This window comes from Ovis aries, chromosome 12 (assembly GCF_016772045.2).
Source record: "Ovis aries strain OAR_USU_Benz2616 breed Rambouillet chromosome 12, ARS-UI_Ramb_v3.0, whole genome shotgun sequence".
In the NCBI taxonomy this organism is placed as follows: domain Eukaryota; kingdom Metazoa; phylum Chordata; class Mammalia; order Artiodactyla; family Bovidae; genus Ovis; species Ovis aries.
This window is the reverse complement of record NC_056065.1, coordinates 43,022,846-43,040,749: the sequence shown is the minus strand read 5'-3', so window position 1 is coordinate 43,040,749 and position 17,904 is coordinate 43,022,846. Positions and strand designations below refer to the sequence as shown.

Here is a 17,904-nt window from a genome sequence, read left to right as displayed (position 1 = left end):
CTGACCGGGTGCTGAATCCAGCCCCAGCCACTGCTGGGAGTCACATCCCACGACCCAGCCAGAGGGGCCAGACTAGGCTGGAAGAAGCCTCACCACAGACAAAGGGAAACAGCTCTGGTCACCACCCACAGTGTGACCAGGACTCTGTATCAGGCCCCATGGGCCTCACTTTAACTGCAGGGTTGTGGTAAGGACCACACAAGCACAGAATCGTCGGGGGTGGGGTTGGGGGGGGGGGTGGGGTGGATGAGGAGCCCCACACCTACCTCCATGGGGTTCACGGTGATGGTCAGGGCAGAGTCGTCCCAGTCCATCTCGTTTTCTTTCCCGGTGTCCTGGTCCCGCATGGTCCTCTGGTGTGCAGCCCGGATCCGGAACACCCCCAGGATGATCATGAAAACCAGGAAGCTGACGCACACCACAATGACGACGGTGGCAGTGCTGGGAACGACTGGGGTGAGAGGAGACAGGACGGCTGTGATGACAGAACCCGTCCTGGGCCCGTGTGCCCTGGGCCTCCCTATTGCTGGCTCCATCAGCCCCCAGAGAACAGACAGATCTCTGAGAAAATGCTTAGTGCAGCGGTTTGGCCCCTTGCTGCCTTGTCTGTGCTCCAGTTTCCTTGTGTGATGGGGAATAAAAGCTGGGTTGGCCAGTGGCTGTTCTGAGCCAGGCGGAAGCAGGTGCTGAGCTCACAGCAGGAGTTGGGGCAGGGCAGCACAGTCCTACCTGCAAACGGGTGGGGGTTGGCCAGGTTGTGACCAGAGAGGTCAATGAAGGAGCGGTGCTCGGGATGGACGAACTGCGGCTGGGCGGCTATGTGGCTGGCGTGCTCCATGGGGTTGGCCGTGTGGATGACATTCACCTGCAGAAATGGAAAGGCAGCCCGGATGTGTCTGGGGAATGGACATGCACTTGACCAGCACCACCAAAGTGGGCCCTGGATGGGTGCTGGTGGGCAGAGAAAAGGACAGAAGAAGCCAAGGAGGGTGTTGTAATGATCTGATGTTGTCACACAGCCAAGAAAAAGCCTCCTCTTGTAATAACTCATTTTTATTGTGCCTAATAAAATAATTCATCCACAACAGACTGGAGAAGGCACAGCACCACCAGTGGCCCTTTACCTCGGGTCGTCTGAGAAGCCTGGGCACAGACCATGTCCCTCTTTTCTCAAAATCACAGCCACATGAGAGAGGACAAATCACAGGCTTTCTTTTCTTTCAAATCCGCTACCCTCGGCTCAGAGAATACCCTCGTGGACTCTTCAGCCTTGTGAGTCTAATTCTGGGGCTGTGGGGTCACAGTGCAAGGGCTCAACTGCTGAGAATAACTTCTGGTTCACTCCTCTGGGGCACAGAAGCTCTGAGTGACACTAGACATGTCAGAGTGGCCACCTGGGCCAGAGTCACCACGCCCATGTTCCTCGCAAGGCAGTCCTGCCCTGGGCAGAGCATTCACTCCTAGCAGGGCCAGGCCTCTGCAGATAACCTCTGGATCCTGGGCACTGCTCCTTCGAAAGCAGTGTTAGATCTCAAGACACACCCTTGCTCCTCAGCCCAAGGTATCAACTGCCACTCAATCCTGACCACCTCCCTCCAAGTCTCAGGCTGAGGGAGCCTGTGAAGGGGGTACCGTGCTGGATCCCAGCTCACCCCATGTACAACCTGTCACCCTAAACCTGTGCAGGTCTAGCCTGGAGCAGCCCCACCCCCGACTGGAAAAGGTGACCCACCCCCCAATGAACCCCAACAGTGACCACTACAAATGCCCTGGAAATAGAATTTGCAAACATCAGGGTCTTAAGCGGGATGCTGAGTCACCACGCCACTGGCCTCTCTCTGCAGAGGCCAGCTCTCACCTCCACCTGGAACTCATTGCTGACATAGCGACCATTCAGCTCAGAGCAGACAAGCTTGAACTTGCGGTCAAGCAAGGACCTGGTGTGCCAGTTCCGATAGCGCAGGAGGTGTAAGATCTCCTCGTAGCTGGCCATGGTGTCAACACCTGCAAGCGAGGAGGAGACAGCAGTGTGGAGGTTAGGAACACAGGCCGCAGGCAAATGCAGGCGGTTCCCAAGGCACTCAGCCACGCCTGGCTGTCCAACTGCGGGGTATCTCCCCCTGCTGAAGGGCGTGTGCCATAACGTGCCCAGACGTCCACCCTTTATGGGGATGCGGCACCAGGCAGAGCTGCCCTCCCCTCCCCATCTGGAAGCCAGTAGCCACCGCTCAGCCCAGTCAACATTCTCCCTTCCCGCCCCCTCTAGGGCTCCCTCCAGGTTTTGAGCGCGGAGGACAGCTCCCAGCTGTCACTCTTCCCACCTGTGAAGACCACGCCCATGTCAGAGCTGCTCATTTCGATGCCCTTCTGCTGCAGGCGGGCCGCGTCCACCTCCAGGCTCTCCTGCTCTCCATTCAGTTCTTCTCCCTCCACTGTGACCTCACAGGTGTCCAGGTCGTGCACGATCTCCTCCGACACCAGTGACTCTTGAACTGCAAAAATAGCCCAACCGGAAATAGCAGAGGCCGCAGAGCCTGGAGCGGGGGTCACAGCGACGGCCCGCCTGCTCATCCGCAAACTCACAGAGCCCTTTTAGGGACCATGGATGGAGGTACAGGACAGTCACTTTCAAGAGTTGGGGGTGTTTTATGCGTCTAAGGAGGGCTGAATGAATAGTGAGAAGGCCTGAGAATGGGGGGCAGTCTGTCCTGCTGGGACTGCCAGCCAGCAGGAACATCCCCCAACTGTATCCCCTGCCCTGGTCTCCATCCTCTCAACCCCCAAGATCTACCCCAGACTCTGATGTCAAGCTAGAAAAAGATCAAATGACCCCCCCATAAGTGGGTTTCCAAAGATCGGAAGGAGCTCCAGCCTACAATCAGATTCTAGAAGCAAATCCAAAACAGCACAGAAACATTCAAGTTTCCAAAACCACAGAAGAAAAGGGCCAGGATTTTTCACTGGCAGCCACAGTGGGGTTTCAGCTGCAGTTTCGAACTGAGGCAGGGATGACTGTTCTGGGCTATCACCTGTTGGGTCCTCATCCCCTTCCCCTTCGGGCTCCACTTCTCTCGTGATGGTGCTGATGATCCGAAGCTCAGGGAAGAGGAAAACCCCCTCTGAGCTTTCAAATTCAGAAGCCGCTCGAGCAAAATGGTGGACGCCGCTCAGACTGATTTTGGGCTCTTCTGGCTGCAAAACCATCACGTAGCCATCCACCGGGGGGATGGAGATGCAGGCGGCCTCGCTAAAACACCTGTCAACAAGGGAGGCGAGGGGAGGGTCAGGGCTTGAAAAGATGGCTTCCCAGGCTATACTCCCGGAGGAAGAGATGGCATAGGGTCACTCCAGGATTCCTGCCTGGAGAATCCAATGGACAGAGGAGCCAGGCAGGCCACAGTCCATGGGGTTGAAAAGAGTTGGACATGACTGAGCGTAACACACACACACACAACTCAGGCCACACGAGGGCGCTTGGAGGTGGCGCAGGCAGGATTCCACAACCACCTGGGGGACAAGACGCTGGCTACTCCCAGAATGTACTTCCAAACATCACTCAAAGTTTCTGGTAACGAGTGACCATAAGCTTACAGAAGGGAGGCTGGTTTGTCCTAAAAAACTTAAATGCACACGTTTTCTTCTCAAGGATCACTGGGCAAAGAAAGACAAGATTTACTGCTAACAAATCATCACCTACTTGACTATGCTGGTGATTTTGAGTCTTCGGATCCCTGGGGTGGGGAACTGTCGTGAATTAAGGTAGGAAATGTGTTGCATGGCCTTATCAAGCTCCCCCACGTCCTCTCCCTCCAAGGTCAACATCGACTGACTAGGGTTGGCCTGGATCTGTAATGGCACCAAAACAGACAGGAGAGAAGTAAGGTTCTGTCCGCAAGGAGGTGAAACCATGAACGCGCTGAGAAAGAGAATTAGCTTGGGATTGATATGAACTGGTGACTTAGGAGAAGAAAAGCTTGTAGGATTCAAATGACCATGACCCTATGACATGACAGTAAATATCAAAGGCGCAAACAGATCTGTGATATAAGAAAAAAAAATGTTTGGTCTTTGTCCCTGGTTTCTGGCACAGACCTCCTAAAACCCTTGGGATTTCTCGAGGGATAGGAACACCTTTTGTTATTCCTGATTAAGCCCCTTTCAACCCCAGAGTTTACCTTAACGAGGTGACTCTTGGTGGAGCCCTAGATAGTTTCTCGGCTGGGGGAGGGGGGGGGGTACTGGTTGCTAGAGAAATAAACCGTGCGGTGAGAGTGGGCCTTCAGTCCTGCCCTTGAAGGGAGAGAGGCTGGAGACTGTGTTAACTGATCACCAGTGGTTACTGATTTGATCCATCATGCTTATATAATGGAATCTCTACAACCCCCATCCCCCAAACAATAGGGTCTGGAGAACTTCTGGGTTTGCAGACAGCAAGGTGCTGGGGGTGGGGTGGGTAGAAGCCTTGTGCACTCCCCTCACCCCAGGCCCTAAACATCTCTTCCACCTGCTTGTTCCTGAGTTGCATCCCTTACAATAAACCAGTAACCATAAGCAAAGTGTTCTGTGGGGTTTTCTGAGCAGTTCTGCAAATTATTGAAACTGAAAAGGGGGAGGGGTTTTGGGAACCCTGGACTTGCAGCCAAGCTGGATGAAGTGTGGGTACCAGGGGCCTGGAAGCTTGCACCTGGCAGCTGAGGAGCAGGCGTCTGGTGGGCAGTGGGGCCTGGTGCCCAGTCAGTGTCAGGATGGAAGCAGACTACAGGACGACTGGGGAACAGGGGCCCAAAGAGCTGGAGAATTAGGGTGTGGTGCCGGAGGTGCTAAGAATAAAAACAGATCAACCCTTGTACCAGCGGCCTCTGCACTTGAGGTCAAGGAAGCTGTGGGTGCAGGGGAGTGGGGTGCCAGGCAGGGGGGTGCCTGTGTTACCTTGACACCTCTGCCATTGCCTTCGGGGGTGTGCAGGTCTAGCCCCTCTTTGCAGGTATACAGACAGTCAATCACCTTCTTATCTGTGAGCTTCCCAGAACGGATGGTCAGGCCAGCCAGATTACCTCGGAAAAACTGGGTCATGCGCAAGTCACCACCTGTGGAACGCGGGGGAGGGAAAGCAGAAATTGTGGGGGCGGCCTGGGGCCTCCCATCTCACTTTTCAATGTGGTGTTACCGGTGGTGGTGGCTTGATGGGTGGACATGCGGGTTAGTTCCTATCAGATCCTGTTAGCCTTGCAGCTGACATGGAAGCACAATGAGGAAATTAAATGGTTTATGATCATGCATGTGGCCCGGAGAAGAGAGGAGCTGGTGGTGATGTGTCAGAGGTCCCATGACTGTCCCCACTCGTGTGGCCACTCCCCAGTGAGGGGGGTCCATGCTGCACTGGTCACCGTGGCACACAAGGGACACCGTACTGGAGCCAGTCTCTTCAACCACTGCCTTCTCAATCAGCTGGGTCAGATGCTGGGCTGCCTCTTAAAAACTTATTTTTGGCTGCACCATGTGATGCAGGATCTCAGTTCCCTCACCAGGAATCATACCTGGGCCCCTGAAGTGAAAGCTCTGGGTCCTGACCACTGGACCAAAAGGGAATTCGCCTTAGGTTGCTTTTTTTCTAGCTGAGCATATTCCCAGAATATATACAAACTCGGGGATGAACATACACAAGCAGGAGCAGAAAGATGAATGTTAAAAAACACCATCCTGCACTTAGAAGCCTAGTATCAAGGCCACTCAGATGGCTGTTTCATTGACTGGCAGCATGCCTGTCTCCAACTACTGAGGGTGAAGATGTTATAAGAAAAAGCCAGAAAGCGGCCCTTGACAGGTTGTCACAAAGAGCCAAAACCAGGAGGTAGTAAACCCTGTGGCTACACTGAAGGAGAAGAGCCTGACTGTCAGCAGCATGTCTCAATTCTGACAAGGAGATTACACACAACATCATTGTTAGGGATTGAGATCTCTAAGAAACATTATTTAGAATTTATTATCAGGCAGGACAGAATATCTAGACATGAGTCTTTTCCTGTCTGGTGGTTCAGACACACAAGAAGCAGGAGGTAGCCTCCCAAGCCTGGCCTGTGAGATTTCAGCAAGGTGTCTCAGGCAGTGGGATGGGGTGAGATTTGATGGAAGGGGTAAAAGATATTCCCATTAGTGCCTCGCATGAATGAGTCATTTGCTCTCACTTCAGCTGGGATCGGCACGGGCAGAAAAAGGAAATCCCATGATGCAATGGGGCAGCATAAGGCAAAGCAGCAGCTCAAGACAGTGTCTGGGACCCAAATGCAACTGGGGTGTCGCATGCGGAATGGGCAATGAATGGAGGTCTCGTCTTTAAATGAAACACAAGAGTGAACCGTAGGCAAAAGAGTCCAGGGACCTGCGGAGGCCAGAGGCACAGGCTCAGTTTCATTGTCACTTTCAACTCCTGAATACTCTGTAGAAAAGCAAGACAGACAATATAAAAGGACCAAGAGGTTAGGCTCTTCAGAACTGGACCTTGAAAATTAGTTTCGAAAAGTTACCAAACCCAAAGAGAACACTTCGCCTGTCATCCCTCTTGACACACTCCACCTGGATGAAGCTTGTACATCATCACCTTTTACGACCCCAGTGCTTCTTCCCATCCTTTTAAAAAAAAAGTTTAAGTGTAGTTGATTTACGAAGTTAATCTCTGCTGTACAACAATGTGATTCAGCTACACACACACCCTTTTTCATATTCTTTTCCATTATGGTTGATCAGAGAATACTGAATATAGTTCTCTGGGCTATACAGTAGGACCATGTTCATCTTTTTCCAGTCGTTTATTTCACCTTCCTATAGCCTCCTTGCCAAAACACAAGTTGGATTCAAAATAAGACAGTGAAAGCCGTGCGCTCAATTCACTGATCTCAACCTGCCCAGGCAGGACCCAGCCAGATGGTGGCTGACGCTGGTGGTAGAGATGGGCCCTGTGCAAATGGTAGCCCTCCCAGACCACAGCGCCAGCCTTCCTGACAGGGACACATGCATCGGCACCCAAAGGTTGGTATGTAGTAAATGTGTATGACTTTTGAAGGCTCGAAGGGAGTACATAATTGGTCGAGACTTTGACTTCCAAGGGACAGAGGAAGGAAGGCATTTTTAACCAGTTTTTCTGAACAGGAAGGGAGTCAGAGATTAGGGAACTTAACCCAGAGAAATATACTCAGTGACGGCTCGGGGACAGCAGCTGCTGCCCCCACCAGGCGCCCACCCACCCAATAAGAGGACAGAGTCTCCACTTTCTAGACTGCTTCCCTGTGTCCGCCCCACCTTGCAGAACAGGCCTCTCCACCTTTAGCTTTAGCTGCAGATGAGTGCGCTCCAGGCCAGGTGTGCACAGGTGAGCCCTGGGGCCCACACAGCTCCTCTGTCTTCACAACCCACAGTTAGAACTGATGTTTCTGTTGATGCCATGAGGGGACCTCCAGCCTGAGTTCCCCATGGTGAATTTGAAAAGAAAGGGATCTCAAATCCCCTGAAAGGAAAAAGGAGATCTTTTTTCCTGTTAACTACAATTTTTAAAAACTTGTGTTTGGTTTGGAGATGTAGGGAGATTTTTCTGGCTGAGGATGCCGAGAGGGCTGAGGCAGAAAGAGATGAGAGAGGGTGAAAGGGACGGCCATCTGACAGCAGAGGCACCAGGACACGAACAGGAAGGCAGACTGGAATGTGACCCATGCAACAAAGTTCTCAGAACACAAAATAACACTTAGGTTGGCCCTTATATTCTTATTCAAGTCTTTACTGAGAAACTGTGGAAGCTAACATGAACTGAAATTTTAAGACTAACAAACACTTCCGATATGCCTAACAATTTATTCCTCACTCCTTGGTCTCATGTTCCCATTTCTTACGAACCGACTGTCACCAGAATTAAATCTGGGGATTCACTGAAGAAGTTCACTGTGAATACTGTCATATTCCTTTTCATTTGAAAGGATCTGCAGGAAAATTATGAAATTCAGTCCTCCTAAAAGCAGCAAAACTGTCCTGGAAACTGTTGTTGTTCAGTTGCTCAGTCGTGTTGGACTCTGCAACCCCATGGACTGCAGCATGCCAGGATTCCCTGTCCTTCACCATCTCCCAGAATTTGCTCAAATGATGTCTTGGAAATTAGGCTCTTTCATAAATTTCTAGTCTAACTCCAGGTAACAACACTTCCACAGATAAGGAAAAGGAGGGCTGATTTAGCAGGTACATGCGATGATGATGACACCCTGCAGTCACACAACAGAGTCAAGGGCAAGGGGTGGAGGCAGGGCCCCATGAACCTCAACGGCAGACCAGGGGCCCATGAACTTGGGTGGGAAAAATCACATGCTTATTTTCACTAACTTCTAATATTTAGTTTTCCCTTTCCTTATAAATGTCAGCTACAAACGACAAAAATATTGGAAGAAACCGTGACTTTGCAAATAGAAATCAGGTCCCATTGCAACGACAAGCCCCTTGCTATTCTGACTCACAGCAGTTAACAGATGTGCCTGGTCTTCACACGTAAACAGTGGCGCAAATGTACTGTTTCACAAACAAGGGCTTTAAGCAGTTTCATAACTGTATGTACTCCAATCTAATTAGTCATCTTTGAAATCCTATATATTTTATTTTATAGATTCATAAGAAATTATCCTTCTGAGAAGGGATCCTCAGGCTTCCCAGACTACCAGAGGAATCCATGGCACAGAAAAGGTTAACACTCCTCGTTCGGTGGATCAGAGACCCTGGCCTGAGTGCACCAGCTCCAGGGGTTCAAACCCTAGTGCCATGTGATCGGCTGATTAACACAGCTTGCTTCTTTTCTTGATCTCAGTTTTTCAGCTGTGAAACAGGAATAAAAAGAGCTTCTGCCCCATAGACGTATCACTTAGAATTAATGAGATAATGTATGTTAAGCCATAAGCACACAGCCTGCCATTTAGTAAACAAAAATAAGCTGTATCGTCTTGCTGGTGATTGTCAACACATCCCATCTCGGTCTTTTGGCAGAGACGCCCACAGACTCTTCTCTAGTCCTCACTGAAGTGCTTCTACCAGGCTACCAAGCACAAACACTCTACCAAGCAGAGACATCCACAGACTCTTCTCTAGTCCTTCTACCAGGCTACTAAGCACAAACACTCTGATGTGCCCTCTGGGCCAGAGAAACTCACATTATCTGCTGTTTCTGTGCTTTTGTAAACTTTCCAATCAACAGACTAATTTATAAACATGTTCCTCAACACACTCTCTCTCTGTACAATGCTCCCTCCCAGGCCCTCAGGAAGGGCGTTCCCATCCTTCACTGCCTCCAGCGTCCATCACAGAGCTGCCCCAAAGCCTTGCACAGCAATGCCCCCAGAAAGGCAACACCAGGCAAAGGAATGAAAAGGTAAAGGACAGGACAGCAAGGAAGGAGAATTCTGAGAAGAGCCTGCTTCTATTAATATCAACACAGCAGAGAAAAAGTAAGACTGAAGGGAAAAGGGGTGCCCGTGACCGTTACCTTGCCAGCAAGCCCCAACCATGAGCTGGGTTTCGATCTTGGATGGATGAAGTGGGTAATCTTCAGTGACAGAGAAGGGCTCATGAGGGACACCGTCCACGTAGAGGGTCACACTGGGAATTTCCACGTTGAGGACATAGTGATGCCATTCCTCGTCACAGACCTGTGGGGCCAAAGGAAGTGTTAGGTGTGTAACACCCCCTTCCTTCTCACCGTCTCACACAACTGGACACGAGAATGAATTTCTGTTTTCCTAGAACGGAAAGGATTTAAAGCAACAACAGGGACTTCCCTGGTGGTCCAGTGGTTAAGACTTCACCTTCAAATGCAAGGGGTGTGGGTTCCATCCCTGGTCAGGGAACCAAGATCCCACATGCCTTGTGGCCAAAATATCAAAACATAAAACAGAAGCAATATTGTTAACAAATTCAATAAAGACTTAAAAAATGGTCCACACCATCAATAAATTTTAAAAAAAGCAATAAAATATGTCTCTTCCCACCGTGTCTCACCCAAAGGGCCCAGGTGACAACCACCTCAAGGACATGTCAGACTCGGGGGGCAGGGAGGGGCACTTCAAACAGTGAGCTGCCCAACCCTCTTCTGCCAGGAGCGTGACACCAAGGAATTCTATTATTGGCAGGATGGACACCACTCAGGGGGCTGGCAGTTCCTTTTCTGGATCAAAATGAAAAACACCTCCCGTCTCAGAACGAGGCCCGCTGTGCATCATGTGCTTTCCTTTCTCGCTTCAAAGGTGATGCTCTATACAAGTATGAACATAAAGCTCAGGTGGCCAAATTCAACTGAGTTCCTCTCCTATCACTGAGTATCTCCCTTGCTGTCACACAGGGAGTGCTGGTCTGCCGTCTCCGAGGCCCCAGCTGGTCTGGCACTGGCCTGATTTCTGGCTTATATTTTATGCAAGAACAGGGACAAGCAGAGGAGGAGATACTGTTGGATGAAATTTCTAAACATGCCTTTCAAAAAGTTTGCCCAAAGCTTCCCTGGTGGCCCAGTGATAAAGAATCTGCTGACAAATGCTGGAAATGCGTTCAATCCCTGATGTGAGAAGATCCCACATGTGGCAGAGCAACTAGGCCTGTGCGCCACAACTGCTGAGCCCACGTGCTGCAACTACTGAAGCCCACACATCTTAGAGCCCATGCCCTCCAACAAGAAAGGCCACTGCAATGAGAAGCCTGCGCACTCCAGCGGGGGAGAAGCCCCTGCTTGCCGCAACCAGAGACAAGCCCAAGCAGCTATGAAGCCAAAAATTAAATAAGTGAATGATTTCTGTTTTTTTTTTAAGTTTGCCCAATTTACCTTTTAGTTCTAAGAAATTGAACCAAGGAGAAATCAAGAGCTTAAACAGGCCACTAACATCAAAATGAATGAAGACATTACCAAAGATTACTCCCAAAAGAAAAGCAACTGCTTTTGAGCCTGAGGAAAAATTCAAACCTATAACATTGTATATATGTTTACTATATGCTCATGATATGTGTGTGTATATAAATGTGTCATCACGTATTTCTAAATAAAGGAATTACACAGTAATTCACTTTTGAGATAGGTAAGATCTTAATTTTAGTTTAAATCTTTATTTCAAACAAGTTCTGTAATAGAAGTTTCTTCAGAAAGTGATTTATATTACATTCCTAGTTTTACAAATATTACAGGTTTCTAGGGGATTAGTGGAGAAGGCAATGGCAACCCACTCCAATACTCTTGCCTGGAAAATCCCATGGACGGAGGAGCCTGGTAGGCTGCAGTCCATGGGGTCGCTAGGAGTCGGACACAACTGAGCGACTTCACTTTCACTTTTCACTTTCGTGCGTTAGAGAAGGAAATGACAACCCGCGCCAATGTTCTTGCCTGGAGAATCCCAGGGACAGAGGAGCCTAGTGGGCTGCCATCTCTGGGGTCGCACGGAGTTGGACACGACTGAAGCGACTTAGCAGCAGCAGCAGCAGGGGATTAATAGAATAACACTGTACTTAAATATCAGTAATATTTGGTCAAAGTCCATGAGCATATTCTGAGAAGAGAGTAGTCAAGTTCAAGTGCATCACTAAGTCGTGTCTGACTCTTGTGACCCCATGGACTGTTGCCCACCAGGGTCCTTTGTCCATGGGATTCTCCAGGCAAGAATACTGGAGTGGGTTGCCATGGCCTCCTCCAGGGGATCTTCCCAACCCAGGGATCAAACCCGTGTCTCTTCTGTCTCCTGCACTGGCAGGCGGGTTCTTTACCACTAGTGCCACCTGGGACCACTCCAACTACTCACTTTACATCAACAACAGCCTCGCTCCCCTTTGTGTGTGTGTGTGCTCGGTCACTCAGTTGGGTCTGACTCTCTGAAACCCCATGTGCTGTAGCCCACCAGGCTTCCCTGTCCACGGAATTCCCCAGGCAAGAATACTAGAGTGGGTAGCCATGTCTTTCTCCAGGGGATCTTTCTGACTCAGGAGTTGAACCCAGGTCTTCTGCATTGCAGGCAGATTTTTTATCAACTGAGCTACGCAGGAAGTGAAGATAGCAGTAGAATTAATAATTTTTTAATTTCCTTGAAAACAGGGAGATGAGGAGAGTAAAACCCCAAGCCACAGACAACACCCACGACAATACTGCTGATGAGGTGACTACATGAATGCTGAAACAAGCCAGGTGGAGAAAAGCAACAGGGTTTCAGATTTCAGGAGATACCAGAGGGTGTGAAGCCACATAAAAACAAAAAAAACCTTTATAAAGACAACAGAAGGGAGAGTTCAAAACTTAAAGCTATGGGGAAAAAAAGTCCTGCTGATCAACTATCTCTTTTCAAAGTGTAGGAAAGCTAATTTCATGTAAAACTGAGGGTGGGGGAGTGGAAATGATCATGACTCAATTCCACATGAAGTTTTTAAAAGGAAAAGAAAAGACAACCAAAGGGAATAATATCCCTTCAGGTAATGAAACCATACCTGAAAGTCATACCTAACAAAAGAGATGAGAATGATGATCTATTATTTTAAAATATGCTAAAAGACATTAGGAGAATGACATAAAACAGTAAAAACCAAGTTCATAATTAAAGCAACTCACTACAAATTCAATGCAATCCCTATCAAGCTACCAGCGATATTTTTCACAGAACTAGAACAAATAATTTCAAGATTTGTATGGAAATACAAAAAACCTCGAATAGCCAAAGCAATCTTGAGAAAGAAGAATGGAAATGGAACTGGAGGAATCAACTTGCCTGACTTCAGGCTCTACTACAAAGCCACAGTCATCAAGACAGTATGGTACTGGCACAAAGACAGACATATAGATCAATGGAACAAAATAGAAAGCCCAGAGGTAAATCCACACACCTATGGACACCTTATCTTTGACAAAGGAGGCAAGAATATACAATGGAGTAAAGACAATCTCTTTAACAAGTGGTGCTGGGAAAACTGGTCAACCACTTGTAAAAGAATGAAACTAGATCACTTTCTAACACCACACACAAAAATAAACTCAAAATGGATTAAAGATCTAAATGTAAGACCAGAAACTATAAAACTCCTAGAGGAGAACATAGGCAAAACACTCTCCAACATAAATCACAGCAGGATCCTCTATGATCCACCCCCCAGAATTCTGGAAATAAAAGCAAAAATAAACAAATGGGATCTAATTAAAATTAAAAGCTTCTGCACAACAAAGGAAACTATAAGCAAGGTGAAAAGACAGCCTTCTGAATGGGAGAAAATAATAGCAAATGAAGCAACTGACAAACAACTAATCTCAAAAATATACAAGCAACTTATGCAGCTCAATCCCAGAAAAATAAACGACCCAATCAAAAAATGGGCCAAAGAACTAAATAGACATTTCTCCAAAGAAGACATACGGATGGCTAACAAACACATGAAAAGCTGCTCAACATCACTCATTATTAGAGAAATGCAAATCAAAACCACAATGAGGTACCACTTCACACCAGTCAGAATGCCTGCGATCCAAAAGTCTGCAAGCAATAAATGCTGGAGAGGGTGTGGAGAAAAGGGAACCCTCCTACACTGTTGGTGGGAATGCAAACTAGTACAGCCACTATGGAGAACAGTGTGGAGATTCCTTAAAAAATTGCAAATAGAACTGCCTTATGACCCAGCAATCCCACTGCTGGGCATACACACCGAGGAAACCAGAATTGAAAGAGACACGTGTACCTCAATGTTCATCGCAGCACTGTTTATAATAGCCAGGACATGGAAGCAACCTAGATGTCCATCAGCAGACGAATGGATAAGAAAGCTGTGGTACGTATACACAATGGAATATTACTCGGCCATTAAAAAGAATACATTTGAATCAGTTCTAATGAGATGGATGAAACTGGAGCCGATTATACAGAGTGAAGTAAGCCAGAAAGAAAAACACCAATACAGTATACTAATGCATATATACGGAATTTAGAAAGATGGTAATGATGACCCTGTATGCAAGACAGCAAAAGAGACACAGATGTGTAGAGCGGACTTTTGGACTCAGAGGGAGAGGGAGAGGGAGAGGGTGGGATGATTTGGGAGAATGGCATTGAAACATGTATACTATCATGTAAGAAACGAATCGCCAGTCTATGTCCAATGCAGGATACAGCATGCTTGGGGCTGGTGCAGGGGATGACCCAGAGAGATGTTATGGGGAGGGAGGTGGGAGGGGGGTTCATGTTTGGGAACGCATGTACACCCGTGGTGGATTCATGTCAATGTATGGCAAAACCAATACAGTATTGTAAAGTAAAATAAAGTAAAATTAAAAATTAAAAAAAAATAAAAGCAACTCAGAAACGAGGTGACAGGATACAGAAATGATTTAAATGAAAGGGATGGTTACAGTAAAAAAAGGTGAAGAATATCAACAAAAGATAAAAAAGAGTCCCCAGGGAGGAAAACCAAAGCAATGAAAAGGAACACCGAAAACCCTGCATGAAATACCCAAACATTTGAAACTAGATACTAAAAGGGAATAACACATATTTGGGAAAACAGACCTAAAACCACTAAGACGTATTCATAAAATTAAAAAGAAGAGGAAAAGAAAGAAATACATCCTATGATCATCCAAACAAAAAGGCTAAACATTTTATAAATGAAAGAAAATCAAGTTGTTGTCAGAGTTTAATAGCAACATTTTATGTTAGAATTCAATGAAGAGATTTTCTGTTCTTAGAAATCTTACATCTGAGCCAGAGATGAGATATCCAGCCAAAGTGACCTTCAGTATAAAGGCCACAGACAAACTACTAAAACAACATGTAAGAACTTAGGAATTAACTGTTCCCATGAGCCCTTCCTGGGAACACACTTCCTACCACCCAAGTGACCAGAAAACAAATGCCACAAGGATAGTGATACTGACCATTGATGGCTGCTTACATCACGAAGAGAAGAAACCAGACCCAGGGCTTAAACAGATCAGAAACATTAAACCGCATTCTGATTAGGTCTTTTAGAGCCCACTCCCAATGTACAGGGTACAAAGAAAAGAGAGAAGGGACCTCCTGGGTGGTCCAGTGGTTAAGAATCTGCCTTCCCATGCACGGGATGCAAGTTCGATCCCTGGTCAGGGAACTAAGATCCCACGTGCGGAGGAGCAACTAAGCCCACGTGCCTCAACTACAGAGAAGCCCACGCACTCAACGAAGAGCACACGTGCTGCAACTAAGACCCAACACAGCCATGAGGAGGTAGACAAACAGACAAATAAATAAATATTCTTAAAAGGAGGAGCAGACAGAGGAGCATGTTACATTACACCCCAGGGAAGCAAATCTAAACTCTTGAAGACTATGGGACTAAAGCCTGATTTTATTACCAAATGAATTCAAGGGAGAAGAGTCTATAGATTAAAATAAACTCAAAAAGTCTATCAGTCACAGTCAATCTCAATATGTGGCCTCTTATTGGATCCTGATTCAAACAAACAAAACTGTAAACACAAAAACACCTATGAAACAACCTGAACACTGGATGGATATTGAGAAATTATTAACAGTGGAGGTAACAATGAAATAAGACTGACCAAGAGCTGATAACTGCTGAACCCACCTGAAGGGCGTGTGGAATTGTGCCTTATACTCATCTGTCCACTCTTACCTGTGTCTAAAATTTTCCATGATAAAGTTTCAAATGTAAACAGAAGAAACTGAACACTGGGATGCCCCTGGCAGTCCAGTGTTAGGACCCTGCTCTTCCCCTGCAGGGGGCATGGGTTTGATCCCTGGCTGGGGAACTAAGATCCCCCATGCCGTGGGGTGCAGTCAGAATTTTTTTTTAATTTAAAAGAAAAGAAGAAACTAAATACATAAATGCAGACTATGATTATGAAAACAGAACTATACCTAAAATGTCTACCTACGCTGCAAAAAATTTTTTCTGGATACCTTTCTTAGTGTCTTGAAAAAATTTATGACAATGGTTTCTGAGAAAGAAATGATCTAGGTAAATAAAAATGACAACAGTAAGAGATGAATGCTGTCACCTGGACAGTGACCTCATCTTTCTACCAAAACACACTTTCTTCCTCTCATATGGGCTCTTATGTGTCTATCTTGTAACAGTTTCAGACAATGTTATATTTCACCAACTATAAGCACATATAACACTATGTCCGCTCATATCTACTAACTCCAGGAGACAAATAAATTAAGCCCAGGCCAAAGGTTTCCTTCTTGTCCCAACTGTAAATCATGAGACAAAACAACCTGCTGTGATTGTAATGGAAAGGCTTTCTCAGTTCACAGCATCTCCTTGTTTCCTATAATGGCACCGATTCTTTGCACATGACACTTGCTTTTTTACCATTGTAACTGCTAGGAAATCAGCCTTCCAAAGATATGACATCATCACAAGAAGTATAATATGATCTAATGCCAAAACTGTAAACTCCCAAGACCTAGCAATTCATGTGATGTCTGAAAGATGTCAAGACTGCTGGTTCCTTGAAAATTTAAAATATCCCCTGAATTTGCTGAGGCACCTAGAGTCCTGGGCACAATTTGGGAGCCAAAGACTTAGACAATGAATAAACAAATAAAAGGATCTCAATTTTTAAGTAAGTGCTGCTTATCTCAATAAATTATAACATAGTATTTTATATTTGAAACATACTATTTCTTTATATAGGCACTCCTTGGAGATACCACAGGTTTGGCTCCAGACCACAGCAATGAACCAAGTATCACAAGAAAGTGAGTCACATGAATTTTTTGGTTTCCCAAAGCATAAAAAGTTATGTTTACACTATGCCATAGTCTATTAAGTGTGCAACTGCATCATGTCTAAAAAATACCTGTGTCTGTGTGTCGGTGTATTTTAGTCGCTTAATCATGTCCGACTCTTTACGACCACATGGACTGCAGACTGCCAGGATCCTCTGTCCATGGAATTCTCCAGGTAAAAATCCTGGAGTGGGTTGCCATGCCCTCCTCCAGGGGACCTTGCCTGACCCTGGGATCAAAGCCAGGTCTCCTCTATTTCAGGCAGATTCTTTACTGTCTGAGCCACCAGGGAAGCCCAATTTAAAAATACTTTACTAAAAACTGTAACTATCATCTGAAAATGCTTAGGACTTCCAGGGCAGTCCACTGGTTAAGATTCCATGCTCTCAGTGCAGGCGCTGGGGTAGGGGGGGCACAGGTTTGATTCCTGGTTGGGGAACTAGGATCCTGCATGCTGCAGAGTATGACCCCCCAAAAAAACCCAATATCTGAGAAGTGCAATAAAATAAGGTGTGCCTGTATAAATATTTTATGTATAAAATACACACATGTAAAAAAACAAAGTCTTTCAATGTAAAGGAGTCCAATGGATTTAATGTGCCAATTATCCTATTACCCACAGACACAGAAATCGTAAAATCTTCAATACACCGTGCCCATAAATAGTTGGTCCTGTGCAAGGTTTCAGTGCCCATTTACTCTCTCTGAAAAAAATCCGATCAGTGAGTTCTCCATTCCCTCACCTGACTCAGCTTCCAGTGGAACTCTGCAGGTTTGTATTTCTTCTCTTCTGAAGGATCCTGACGGAGGAGGAAAACCAGCCGGCAGCCGTGGACATAGAGTGAGTAATGGTGTCGGTTCATCTCTGCAGAGAGAAATTCTACTGGTAAACCGCCAGCTTAACTCACTACTCACCAGGCAGCTTTTGCAGAAACTAACACCTGTGCCCAGCCATTTTTATTCTGGCTGGCCAAAAATTAATTCTGTTCTTTTGCTGACACTTTGTGGGTTATTACATTCAATGGTTACACCTGACACATCTGTAAATCTTCTCCAGCACCGTGAGTTTCATTTTCACTTTCTGCATGAGAATTAATCACTAAGGTTTTTTGTCTTTTTGTTAGTTGAATATTCACATCAT

At 46.7% G+C, this 17,904-nt stretch overlaps 1 protein-coding gene across 4 annotated transcripts in view; it reads right to left on the bottom strand.

Annotated features, from left to right (window-relative positions):
• CLSTN1 (calsyntenin 1) overlaps nt 1-17,904 on the bottom strand; it is a 77,251-nt gene that overhangs the window by 1,554 nt on the left and 57,793 nt on the right. For 2 of the 4 annotated variants that reach the window (XM_027975659.3, XM_027975660.3), the window contains 10 exons: nt 17,507-17,628; nt 9,509-9,671; nt 6,380-6,436; nt 4,930-5,087; nt 3,698-3,846; nt 3,030-3,256; nt 2,322-2,492; nt 1,859-2,004; nt 730-865; nt 267-451 (listed from right to left, as the gene is read on the bottom strand). In XM_027975659.3, the coding sequence (XP_027831460.1) occupies nt 267-451; nt 730-865; nt 1,859-2,004; nt 2,322-2,492; nt 3,030-3,256; nt 3,698-3,846; nt 4,930-5,087; nt 6,380-6,436; nt 9,509-9,671; nt 17,507-17,628 (1,514 nt within the window). The remainder of the gene's footprint in view (nt 1-266; nt 452-729; nt 866-1,858; nt 2,005-2,321; nt 2,493-3,029; nt 3,257-3,697; nt 3,847-4,929; nt 5,088-6,379; nt 6,437-9,508; nt 9,672-17,506; nt 17,629-17,904) is intronic. The other 2 variants (XM_027975661.3, XM_027975662.3) reach the window with 1 other exon arrangement.